Here is an 11,706-nt window from a genome sequence, read left to right as displayed (position 1 = left end):
ACATCCAATCTAAACCTCCCCTGGCGCAACTTGAGGCCATTTCCTCTCGTCCTATCACACGTAAATTAGTTGGACACTATCAAAAAAGAAGTACTAGACATAACAGCCTACTTAGATCATGTCGCTTTCAATTTCTTAGGAAAGCTGCACTAGAAATTATGAAAAAATGCTAGAAATTGCTGTCATACCTATAATCTTTCCAAACATTACAAAAGATCAGACCAAAGACTACTGCGTGCAGTACATACCAACTGGCAACAAGCCTGTAAAATTTGGTCCCTCAAGCTGAGTAAAAAAGCAGCAGTCATGAATAATTTTGATGACAAAGCTTTGTTTTTAATCAGTTGAGGGGGGTGGAGGAGGAGGGGAGAGAAGAGGTTTGGTTTACGAAGACTTAAAAATATGCAACCAGCTAGACAAGATAGACATACTCAGACACACATAACTACCAGGAAAACTGATAAGGTTCTAAGTCTGGCCAATCTTGAGGTGCACTATCTCCCAAATCCCAGTCTAGATCAGCAGTGTGGCCTGACGACTGCCTCTTCAAATGGCTTAACACGTACCATTCCTGACTTTCCCTACCCCGGCTGAAAGGACCACTGAAACGGGTTAGGACTACCAAAGGCAGGTCAGCCAAGACCGAGGAGTGAGAAGAGACAGTAGAAGAGGTGGGGGAAAAAAGGACTTCTGAAAGCAAGACAGCAAACTCTGATCTTACTGCAGTACAATATCACACTAGCATATTACAACATCTGGAGGTAACCTGGAAAGTGATTCACATAGAATAGCAAAACACCCTTTTGTTGACAAGCTGTTCTACTCTAGTCAGCTGTTATGACAACCCTTCCTACTGTAGACAAGTCTGCTGCCTTCACTTAAACAACTAACTGAAACCATAATATAAGAAGTTATTGACCTACAGCCCTGCTATCAGGTTTAACAGTCACCAGCTAAAAAAAAAACTGTACTACCTAAGGCTGAGTTTAGCTGACTCTCATCCTGCTTAAATAAGTAGTATTACACAACAAGCAGGAATTATATTAATAAAATATTCTAAGTTATTGGAAAGATACAAAGAACACGAACACAAGAATGCTAACTTCTATAAAGTGTAAGAGGCAATCATGTAAACCTTTCATGCAACGGATTAAGATTTTCCTTACACGTACTGGTTTTGGCTGGGATCGAGTTAATTTTCTCCACAGTAGCTCCTATGAGGCTATGTTTTAGATTTGTGACCAAAACAGCATTGGTAACACACCAATATTTTAGCTATTGCTGAGCAGTGCTTACACAGCACCAAGGCCTTTTCTGTTTCTCATGCTGCCCCGCCAGCGATTAGGCTGGGGGTGCATGAGAAGTTGGGAGGGGACACAGCTGGGAGAGCTGACCCCAACTGACCAAAGCAATGTCCCATTTCACTTGACACTGTGCTCAGCAATAAAAGCTGGGGGAAGGAGGACGAAGGGGAACATTTGGAGTGATACTATTTGTCTTCCGAAGTAACCATTACACATGATGGAGCCCTGCTTTCCTGGAGATAGCTGAACACCTGCCTGCCGATGGGAAGTAATGAATGAATTCCTTGTTTTGCTTGTGTGTACAGCTTTTGTTTTCCCTATTAAACTGTCTTTATCTCAACCCATGAATTTTCTCACTTTCATCCTTCCGATTCATTTCCCCATCCCACTGGAGGGGGAGTGAGCGAGCAGCTGCGTGGGGCTCAGTTGCCAATCGGGGTTAAACCACGACATTACTGTTGGTCAGCTATGGTAAACCGTACAAATGATTTAGATGAGTGTCCTATCAAGTTAACTACACAACACAAAGTGATCCTCCTTGAAAGTAACCTCTGATACCTAGTCAAGTTTTTGTTAGACCAAGCAGCACTGTCACAGTCTTGGGGGGGGGGGCAGGGGGGTGTTTGTTCTTTGGGGTTTTTTATCTTATTTAAAGCAAATCTCCAGTCTTACAGAAAATGTGACGGTGCTTTCTGAAGAACTTTGCTCAAGAGATATGAAAATGAAGGACAGCTGTGGCAAGCATGCAAATCAACTCTGCAGCCTGTTGAGGCAGAACGCTGTCGCCAATGCCCCTGCAGAAGCCCTGATCAGATGCTTTAATTATGTTCCACTGATGTTTACAAATACCACCCTCTAGAATTCACCCATACACTGCTGTGAGGCCCTGGGCAAAGACTACCGCATAGGTTCAGGCACAACAAGGAGTTGTAGGAATGGATTCCTTCTCCGGGCTTAGCATCGCAGACTTCTCCTCCTCCCCACTGGAAGGCAAACTGCAAGTCACAGGTACTTCCTACCACTTGGCCACAAAACAAATCATGAAGTTCTGCAATATATCAGAAGAGCCTTCCCAGGAAAACAAAATGCTTTCCAAAAGTTAAACTGAGAATGAGGTATACAGCAATTTTTTAAGTCACCATCAGTTTGTCTGTTCCTAGCAATTTATTTTGGTATCTTGAACTCAATCATAACTGATTACAAAAGATGTAACACACAAGGTATAATTTAATAACTCTCCAATTTATTAAATTGTCACAAGAGGACTTAAGGATCTAGACAGACAAAATCTGCCTGGCATAAAAAGGTTAGGAATTTACAACAATTTGTTCCCCTTCCTGGAAACAGCAGGCTCTCTACAATTAAACAAAACACTGAATCTGATGCAGTCATGGTTTTCTGAGCTCTGTCCTAGAAACGCAGCGTTCTTCTCTCACATACAACCTACAGTCTTCTTCCATCAATTTGCTGCAGCTGACTTCACCTTGCCTTCTCCAAAGGTTGATGACGCACTGTTAGATTTCAAAATGAGAAAGTCACCTATTTCAGACAGCATAATCGTGCTCATAATGTTGTTATAAAGGGTTCTACACTCTTCAAGAAAGAGGACTGGAGGAAAAGACTCAAATCGTCACAAGAGACTGATGTGTTAAACCTAACACATTTTCAGCGTCTGGGTGAATTCTAGAGGGTGACGCTGTAAAACATCAATATGGAGTATAATTAAAGCATACTATTGAACTTGCCTTGTTCTGAAAGAAATGGGACTAGTTCTTCCAGGGCAAAAATACCATTGTGCAAGCTCATTTCACTATCACTGTCTCTAAGCCATTTCGGTAACTAACCTGTAACATTTTATTTGTCACGGTAGGTTAAAGATATTCTGAATTTAATACTTTCAAAAATAGTATTCTAGAAGCCTTTTGCATTTTAAATATGTAATCCATTTTTTAATCTTTTGTCTGCAAGCACATCGACTCTTGGAAATAGACACTGCCAGCTTTGCTGCATGATTAACATAAAATTTGGCCACAATACTAGGAAGGAATCTCTCTTCAAGTGAGCACGTCACCATGCCAACAAACAGTAGGTAAGCCAGGAGCTCACTCCCTCATCTTGCTATCATTGTAACTCCAATCAAAGCTGTTTTAACTGGAAATGCAATTAGTAGAAAAATGATCTTTCTTATCTTTTGAAGTCTCATTCCCATGAATGATGGTGGTTAAATACTAACAAAGCCTTTCATACCTTCTCATGTTTTTTGTGTTAAAACAGTAAGACAGTTTTGTTTCCAACACCAAAGGGATAACTCAAGAGCTGCTTAATGAGCTGTTAACAGTGATGTTGAGAGACAGGAGAAATTCAGTTCTTGCCTATGTTCCAAAGCCTCAAATTTGTCCAGACAGTTGTGGCTATATTAGTAGTGTGGTTAAAGAAATCCCACGATTTTATATGAACTTCAGATACATTTCACTTTCAGCAATATAATCAAACTCCATGGGCACAAATGACCAGGCATAAGGTATGTGTACCTGTGTCACGGTCTGCCCATCCTCTCCTGTGAATAGCTGAAAAAAGCCAGGAGTAATTGTCACTTTGGGCAACCCTCACCGATTTGAATTATTCCATATGTATCCTATTTTTTTTCTTATCAGTTACCCTATGAATGATGAGAAATAGTGGGGGAAAATGCATGTTCTCAAGTGTATCCAACATTTTTTTTCCCCTGAGCAAGATTCAGCATATTTCATATTTTGTGCCTCACTATTTCACAACACACACAACTTCATTTTGAATGATCTCAGTGAATAAAAACTACCAGAAAAGTTAATCTTGCACTAATGAAATCATAACACTTGAGGACAAGGAATCAATCTTCCAGAAGTCACAAAAGCACTTGTTAATATCATTAATGTTTAATACCCGTGTTCATAATGGTTATTTAACATACTTTCAGCATAGCTGGAATTTGCTCAAGTTCACTACAAGCAGAAGGTGCCTATTCACTCTCAACAGAACTGAAAATCACGACGCAAGGATTAATGTGTCTCAGATTTTGTTCTCCTAGTCATAACCCATCATATACTTCTCTACCTGTGAGCATTAGCTACTTTTCCTTAGTTTCATGGCTTAAAAGATTTAAAACAAAACAAAGGCAGCAACTTCAAGTTATTATATTAACACAGCGCCCTTCCCAAGACATTATATTCAAAGTTATGACTCCAGCCTTGGATGACGCAGGGCTACTGGTGCCAGAAGAGACAGAAATAAACATACCCAACGTATCTCCATTAAATTTAACTTTTAAATCACTTATGACTTTTTTCTTTTTTTTTTTTTACCAGACTCCATTCCCTTGCAGCTCCAGCGAGAGCACTGAATGATATCACAGAGGAACGAAAAGAGTACACAACCCACCCTCCGATTTTGTAGAGGCAAAAGAAATTCGAAGACTTTCTATGCAGTTATAAGTGAAGTACTTATTAAGTATTAGCATGTAATGTTCCTCCAATGCAATAGCAAATGCAGGAATGGATGATTTTTTTTACTACTGCTTTGAAAACAGATTTTCAAATACGTATGAGTGGCCTGCTTCTGCTTTCAGAAAGTGGAAAATTTATATAAACCAAACTGAATTTTGCTATAACCAAATACAAGATGCCAGGAGATTACACACATATTGTAAGATCTGCAAGACGAAGGGCTAAGACACTACTACTTTTAATGCTACCTAGATGCCCTTGGATATGTTTATAACAAAGCCAGTGAAAAGTGCCCTTTATATCAATAGATATTAAAACCAAACACCATGATTTTTACTCCGGCACGAGTTTCTGCAAAATAAACAGAGAGAAACACTATTTTTGGTATAAAGTATGCCTTGGCCCCCACATCTGTGGGAGAATTTATCAGGAACATAATGGGGGAAAAATACAAATACTGATAAACTCTTTGCAATGAGAACATCAGCTGAACCACTCTTTTCTATACAAAGTCTTAATTTGATTGTAAGAGGTCATTAGATTTGTAGCTCATAGTGTATGAGCATGTTAATTTAATGAGTGTCCAATCTACAGACCAAGAAGGTAAAGCACATGAACAGTTCAACAAGATATGAAACAACAAATACTTCTGGAAAAGCGTGTGGAGCTTGCGAGCTCTTATTTTCCCTTGTTGAAAAACATAAAAGCAAATGCATTATTTTACTAACATTGTTTTATTTCTCTGTAATCAAGTGCCAATAAACTCAACATCTCAAAATAGAATTCTACAGTCAAACAGCATATATGAATATAGATGAGTTTTAAACCTTTTCATCCCATTTTTCATCATCATCTTTAAGGTTTAAGGAACTATGTCCCCCATTTTCATGTATGTTGCAACAATAATATAACTAGTTACTTTCACAGGAGAAACTTTTAATAATGTAGCACATCGAATACTGTAAGAACAACAAGGATTATGAAAAAAATTAAATGACTGACTAGCAACTTATATGACATGACTACCTGCTTCCTACTTGGATTATTACAAATTTAATAGCAAACAATTTATGCTATGGTGAAATGCACCTGTCAAGAGGCCTACAATTTAAGTGGCCTTACATGAAATGCCAAATCATTTTGGCTGACAGATCGGTTTGACTTTTTTTTTTGTTAAAAAGAGGAAGATACACAACTTCATTATTATAATTAGCTATTAGACCATTCTCAAGACCAACAGAATTTCATTTAACTAATGCTAAGCACCCCGGCTACCATTTGACTGTATCACACTAAAAAACCTGTTATATTCATTTGGGGAAGTTTTGAAGTGTTCTGAAAAAAAAAAAAGAGTAACTGCGCTGCCAATCCCATGCTGAATGCTACATGTCTGGACCTGGGGAAAAAAAAAACCACCCAAACTAAGAGACTGAAAATAATTCTTATTCTATTTGGCTACGTTTTGCTTGAACTTACTGAACTGCTTCGGGAGGGGAGTTCTCGGGGATAGATGAGTGGCCCTTTTTTACAAAGCCTTTTGTGGCATCTTTCTTATATTAGCATTGAACTAAAAAGTAATCAAACTCAGCAAATATTTTAATCTAAGTGAATACTGATTTTTGAGGACAAGTGGTAGAAGATAAGATCACCTATTTTTCATACATATGAGAGAGGTTATATTTCTACAAAAGTAAATAACTGCATCATTTTAATAGGAACTGTTCATCTTTTTAATAACAATGAATTAATATATCAGCAGCATTATTTATTTTATTACAAGCCTTATGATATTTGGTGGGTTTATTTTCTGCCTGAAACTTCAGAGATTTTTCCCTTTAAGACAGCTGTTTTATATATCATGGCCTTCAAATCCTAGTAAATTCTTTAAAATAAGAGGTGAGTTCTCCCCCAAGTCAGGGAAGTGCTGTCTGGATACCACAACTTGATCATACACCCATGCTGACAGCCCCCCTTCCCTGTGATACTAACAATTAGGGCTATGATACGAAACTATAGTCCTCTTTGGTGAGTTGTCATCCTCTCTGTAAATCACGTCTCACCATGACTGTGAGGGCACCTAACAGGTAACTCACATCCCTTTTGATTCTTGTTTGAGGAGACCAGGAAATAATTATAACTCAGCTGAAAGCATAGATCAGCCTAAATTTGAGGGCTAACGGGAACAAATGTGTTTTCGGGTTTCAAACATGCAATGAGCATACAAGAATGGAAACAAGTAACTTGCAAAACCACTTCTGCTGTCATATTTCCATGCTTTTAAGAAGCAGCTAGTTTGACGCTATGCCAATATTTTCATTTCCAAAAATCCCCTAATACGAGGATTATAGGTTGTAGTATTACTATTAAAGTATTTAGAGCAACAATTGCAGAGTCAGTCAACATCTATTTCAGAAAGTTAAACTCCTCAGAACTCAAAACAAGAAGTGAAGGGAAGTACATAGTTCCTAAACCTAAATGGGGCCTGTGTCACATGCAGAGCTGCAAAGCTGCTCTCAGTTGGAGGAGATGCCTTTTAGGAAAAAGAGGAAAGAAAAATTTTCTTTCAAAAAGAAAAAGACAAATAGCTCAGCAAGATACATAATAGTTTAAGCATTCAAATTAACAATACAAGAACAATAAAAATCTTACAAAACTATCATCTCAGCTCACTGATGAAAGGTGACAGTGGTGTTTGTTTCTGAATGGTAAACAATAGCAAGCTAAAAAGTAGTGTCATGACAATTCTTCAGGAAGTCTTGTTAGTATGTACTACAGAACTGTGTAGAAGACAAACTTGTATAATTCATCTGCATTAAGAATGCAATTATTAAATTTGCACACAGTTTACTCCTACAATCCTTTCTCAGCAATAAACACAGTTTCATAGGAGTGCTGAAACTGCAGAATGAGAGACAGTGAAGGAAGTTACACAGAGACACATTCCTTCTAACCTATAAATGATGCCAACAAATCAAGGAAACCCTCATGTTTGTGTATCAGTGTTGCCCACTTACCTCTTAATCATTATTAAATTTGCACACAGTTTACTCCTACAATCCTTTCTCAGCAATAAACACAGTTTCATAGGAGCGCTGAAACTGCAGAATGAGAGACAGTGAAGGAAGTTACACAGAGACACATTCCTTCTAACCTATAAATGATGCCAACAAATCAAGGAAACCCTCATGTTTGTGTATCAGTGTTGCCCACTTACCTCTTAATCATCACCTACAGAAATTAAATAGTACCAACAGGAAGAAAACCATACTTTCTCTTCTAACAATCTGTCCAGCAACCACCTATATTTACAACTTACCATAATTCCTCCCATGTATTTTCATACAATGCTCGTAAATTTGTCTCAACAGTAATTTTGTAGAGTTCACTTCTGAAATCTTCCACTACTGTATCTACAAATGCAGTTCACCTTCTACTTTATGCAAATAAAAAAATCCATTTTACTGTTTTTTAACTAATACAGACACAGACAAATCTAACACTCAGAAATAAACTTACTGTGTGGCTTTGACAATGTCCCAAGTGCTGTAATCATCAATGTGGCTTTTCCGTCCAAGAGATTCACTGTATCCATGGTTGTAATGGCTTTGAGGCTTTATTTCCTAAAAAAAAGACAAACTTGCTGTTAGAACACCAAAATCAGCATTACTAAAGCTTCTCAGGAAAAAAAAAAATTCCTATAAGCAAAACTCCAAACCGTACCCAGTTCAATAAACTATAAAGCTACCTAAATCTGAGGGTGGTAAGCCGACTGGCCACATTTCTGCATTTTGCAAAGCAGGCCACTGTATTTCTCTAGTATAGATTTCAAACGCCTTCCAGAAGACACCACCTGTAATAGCAGAGGTCTGCCAAATCCCATGCTGGGGTATTTTTTTAGAACACTAACAAAAAGTAACCACAATTATTTGTTTGTTTTGAGTTTCTTTTTTGTTTGTTTTTATAAATGCAACATAGCATAGCTAAAGAAAGCTACTGGCCATAAACTGGCAGTGTCTCACTCTGCTACTACAAATAAATGTTATATTTCAAATAGCATAGTCAAATACTTTCTGGAAAATAAATAATTGGGAACGACTAGTACCAATGACTAGAACCTATTAATACTTTATTGATTCTTCAACTCCAATCCCAGCTTCAGAGGTGATCAACGTATGTTTAACCCATGGGTCTCAGAAATAAATGGCATGATCATGACATGTTCTTCACCAGATACAGCTCCCTACAAACTTAATTCTTTGGATGAAGGGCAACACTTCAACCCTTAATGCTTCTCTTGGTGGAACATTGTGTTGACAGATCACAAGGGCAGCAACATACCATTTTTCTTTACAAACCACATGCATGTGAAAGTCAGCTCAGCAAGTTGAAATTGATTAGTTTTATACAGCTTCTAGACAATTTTCCATTTATTACAAATACTATAGCTGATTGCCTCTGTGTATCAACTGTGCAATTCAGCATAGCTACATAGAAAAGTGTGAGAACTGGAACAGTGAAGCAAAAAGACAAGCAAGCTCCCTGAAAGCTCTGAAAATGCATTTCAATTGATTTTATTAAAATGCGTTATTTAATTTTACTTAGTTTTCCCTAACATATAGTTCCATGAGCAGAAATTTTGTTTCTTTAATCTATACCTGGAAATACTTTTAAACACCTTATGAAACTACATAGAAAAGTGTGAGAACTGGAACAGTGAAGCAAAAAGACAAGCAAGCTCCCTGAAAGCTCTGAAAATGCATTTCAATTGATTTTATTAAAATGCGTTATTTAATTTTACTTAGTTTTCCCTAACATATAGTTCCATGAGCAGAAATTTTGTTTCTTTAATCTATACCTGGAAATACTTTTAAAAACCTTATGAAAGATGTTTAATTAAGGTTCCAACTTCCACTTAGTTATTAGAATGAGTGATCTTTTTCATTATTATACTAGATAGATTTTTATTTTTTTGAAATAAAGATACCCTGAGTCAAGAAAACCATGATGTAATACACCTAACTTTAACAAGGATTTGGAGTCACAAATCCCTACCACCTTCTCTCCCAAGAGGCAAATGTCGCCCTGCTAGCTTCAGTGACTAAGAGACATATTAGGACTAGGAAGTCTTCCTATTGCCAAGATGAGCACGTCTCCCATGTATCACATTCTCTCAGCTGTGCAATAATTTCTGCAAAAGGAGCTGTTGGTCACAATGAGAAGCATTAGTAACTTCTTACTGTGTCTAGTCGTGGCTAGTCAGCCAAAGTGTTTTCTAGCTTCCTGCGACAACATTAACCAGCTCTCTACTGACTGCAATGGGAGTTTAAATACCGAGCTTGCATGCAGACAAGTCAACTCTGCCCTCTGACTCTCTTCAATCTGGAACTTACTCATCTTGGCAGTATAAACGCAATGCCTTCCCGATGACTGGATGCTGGGTAATCAAATCCGTCATTACAAATTTTTCTCATTAAAGTTATTTTAAAGGTACTTCTATCCTAAAATTATTACATGCATTATGTATCTCTCAGAGAGATAAAAAGAAGACTTAAATCTGAAAACCACGTTTTAAATATCTATTTCCAGATTTCAACATACTGAAGTGACACTTAAGCAGAAGTCTAAAAACTTATACCACTTATAACCTCAGAGTAAACTACTGAGAAGGTAGTCTAGTTGCAAATCCAAAACCTCTCAGTATTAATTTCAAAACCGAGTAACTTCAGTAGAGCATGTTTGTATTTCTTACATACAATGTACCTATTTCAGACAGGGAAAAAAACCACAAATTAAGAGAAATTCTAATGCATTAAGTACATTTTGTAGTACTAAATTATACTAAATTAATATAGTAATTTATATAGTTAGAACATTTATGACATTTTATACATCAAAAAACTTTTCAAGAAATTCAAGTGTTTAGAGCTTTAAAACCAGAACATAGTGACACTAAGAACAAGCAAAGCAAAAGTCTTCATTTCAAAATAGATTTATTCTTATGCTTAGACTTTTCTTCAGAAAAATAAATTTTTCAATTTCACGCAGTACCTAAATGATCAGCAGAGTACATCTAAAATAACCACAATGTTATTTTGTGGCATTTTTTTTTTTTCCTAAGCCTGAAAAATTAACTAGATTAACCAGTTAAGCATTGCCAGGCCAGCAGGAAGGCTGCTCTGTGGCCACCTCTACAGGAGACACAACCTAAAAGTGTAACAGGGCATCTGCTGTCATCCAAATCACACGTGACAACTAATTCTCTTACTATCCAGAAACATAGCTTCACTTTGTATTTGAAGAAGGCAACAGCTTAACCAAACCTTTTTTTTCCCAGCTACTAGATAAGCCACAGTGTTATCTGGAGTAAAGATGCTGAAAAACATAACCAGAGGACATTATAATTAAAAAAAAAGTAGAATATAAGAGAAGGCTAAATTCATTATTTTGTGCCACATGATTTTCTCTTTTCCATCATATTAGAAAAAAAGCAGGATTTATACCATCTCTGTTCACCAATTATTACACCACACAATTGCAGTAGGATTTTACATATCAAATTGGAATGCTCAGACCCTGAAAAGCTAAAGGCTAAGTCAAGTAGCAGAGGCCAGAACAAAAGAAATTCACTGTCCTGGAGCACCCTGATGAGGAGATAGTAGTTCAATGTATTTCTTAGCCTTCCACAGCTGCTGGAAGGAGAAAAATTCTCTCTTCTTGTTGCCTAACAATTATTAAAAGCAAACTGAGAAGCTTGGGTTATTTTTCAGGCAGATGTTGATTTACCAGGGAACACTATTTCTCTTAAGCTGCATTCTCCTGACCACTTCAAGCACACAAACCAGGCTTCTGTTCCCTTGAGCCTGCACTAGCCAGTCAAGAGAGCTGCCCATTTACAAGCAGTGTAAATTTGTATCAGCCTA

At 37.3% G+C, this 11,706-nt stretch overlaps 1 protein-coding gene across 1 annotated transcript in view; it reads right to left on the bottom strand.

Moving 5' to 3' along the window:
- Positions 1 to 10,180, bottom strand: part of ZDHHC17 (zinc finger DHHC-type containing 17) — a 60,858-nt gene extending 50,678 nt beyond the window's left edge. Inside the window, exons 1-2 of the mRNA XM_009278930.2 lie at positions 10,118 to 10,180; positions 8,303 to 8,406 (exon numbers count right to left, since the gene is read on the bottom strand). Coding sequence (XP_009277205.2) covers positions 8,303 to 8,406; positions 10,118 to 10,180 — 167 coding nt within the window. The remainder of the gene's footprint in view (positions 1 to 8,302; positions 8,407 to 10,117) is intronic.
- Positions 10,181 to 11,706: the final 1,526 nt, after the last annotated feature.

The sequence above is a fragment of the Aptenodytes forsteri genome, unplaced genomic scaffold (assembly GCF_000699145.1).
Source record: "Aptenodytes forsteri isolate BGI_AS27 unplaced genomic scaffold, ASM69914v1 Scaffold259, whole genome shotgun sequence".
Lineage (NCBI taxonomy): Eukaryota > Metazoa > Chordata > Aves > Sphenisciformes > Spheniscidae > Aptenodytes > Aptenodytes forsteri.
Note: the sequence above shows the minus strand (reverse complement) of the source record. Positions and strands in the feature narration are given on the sequence as shown.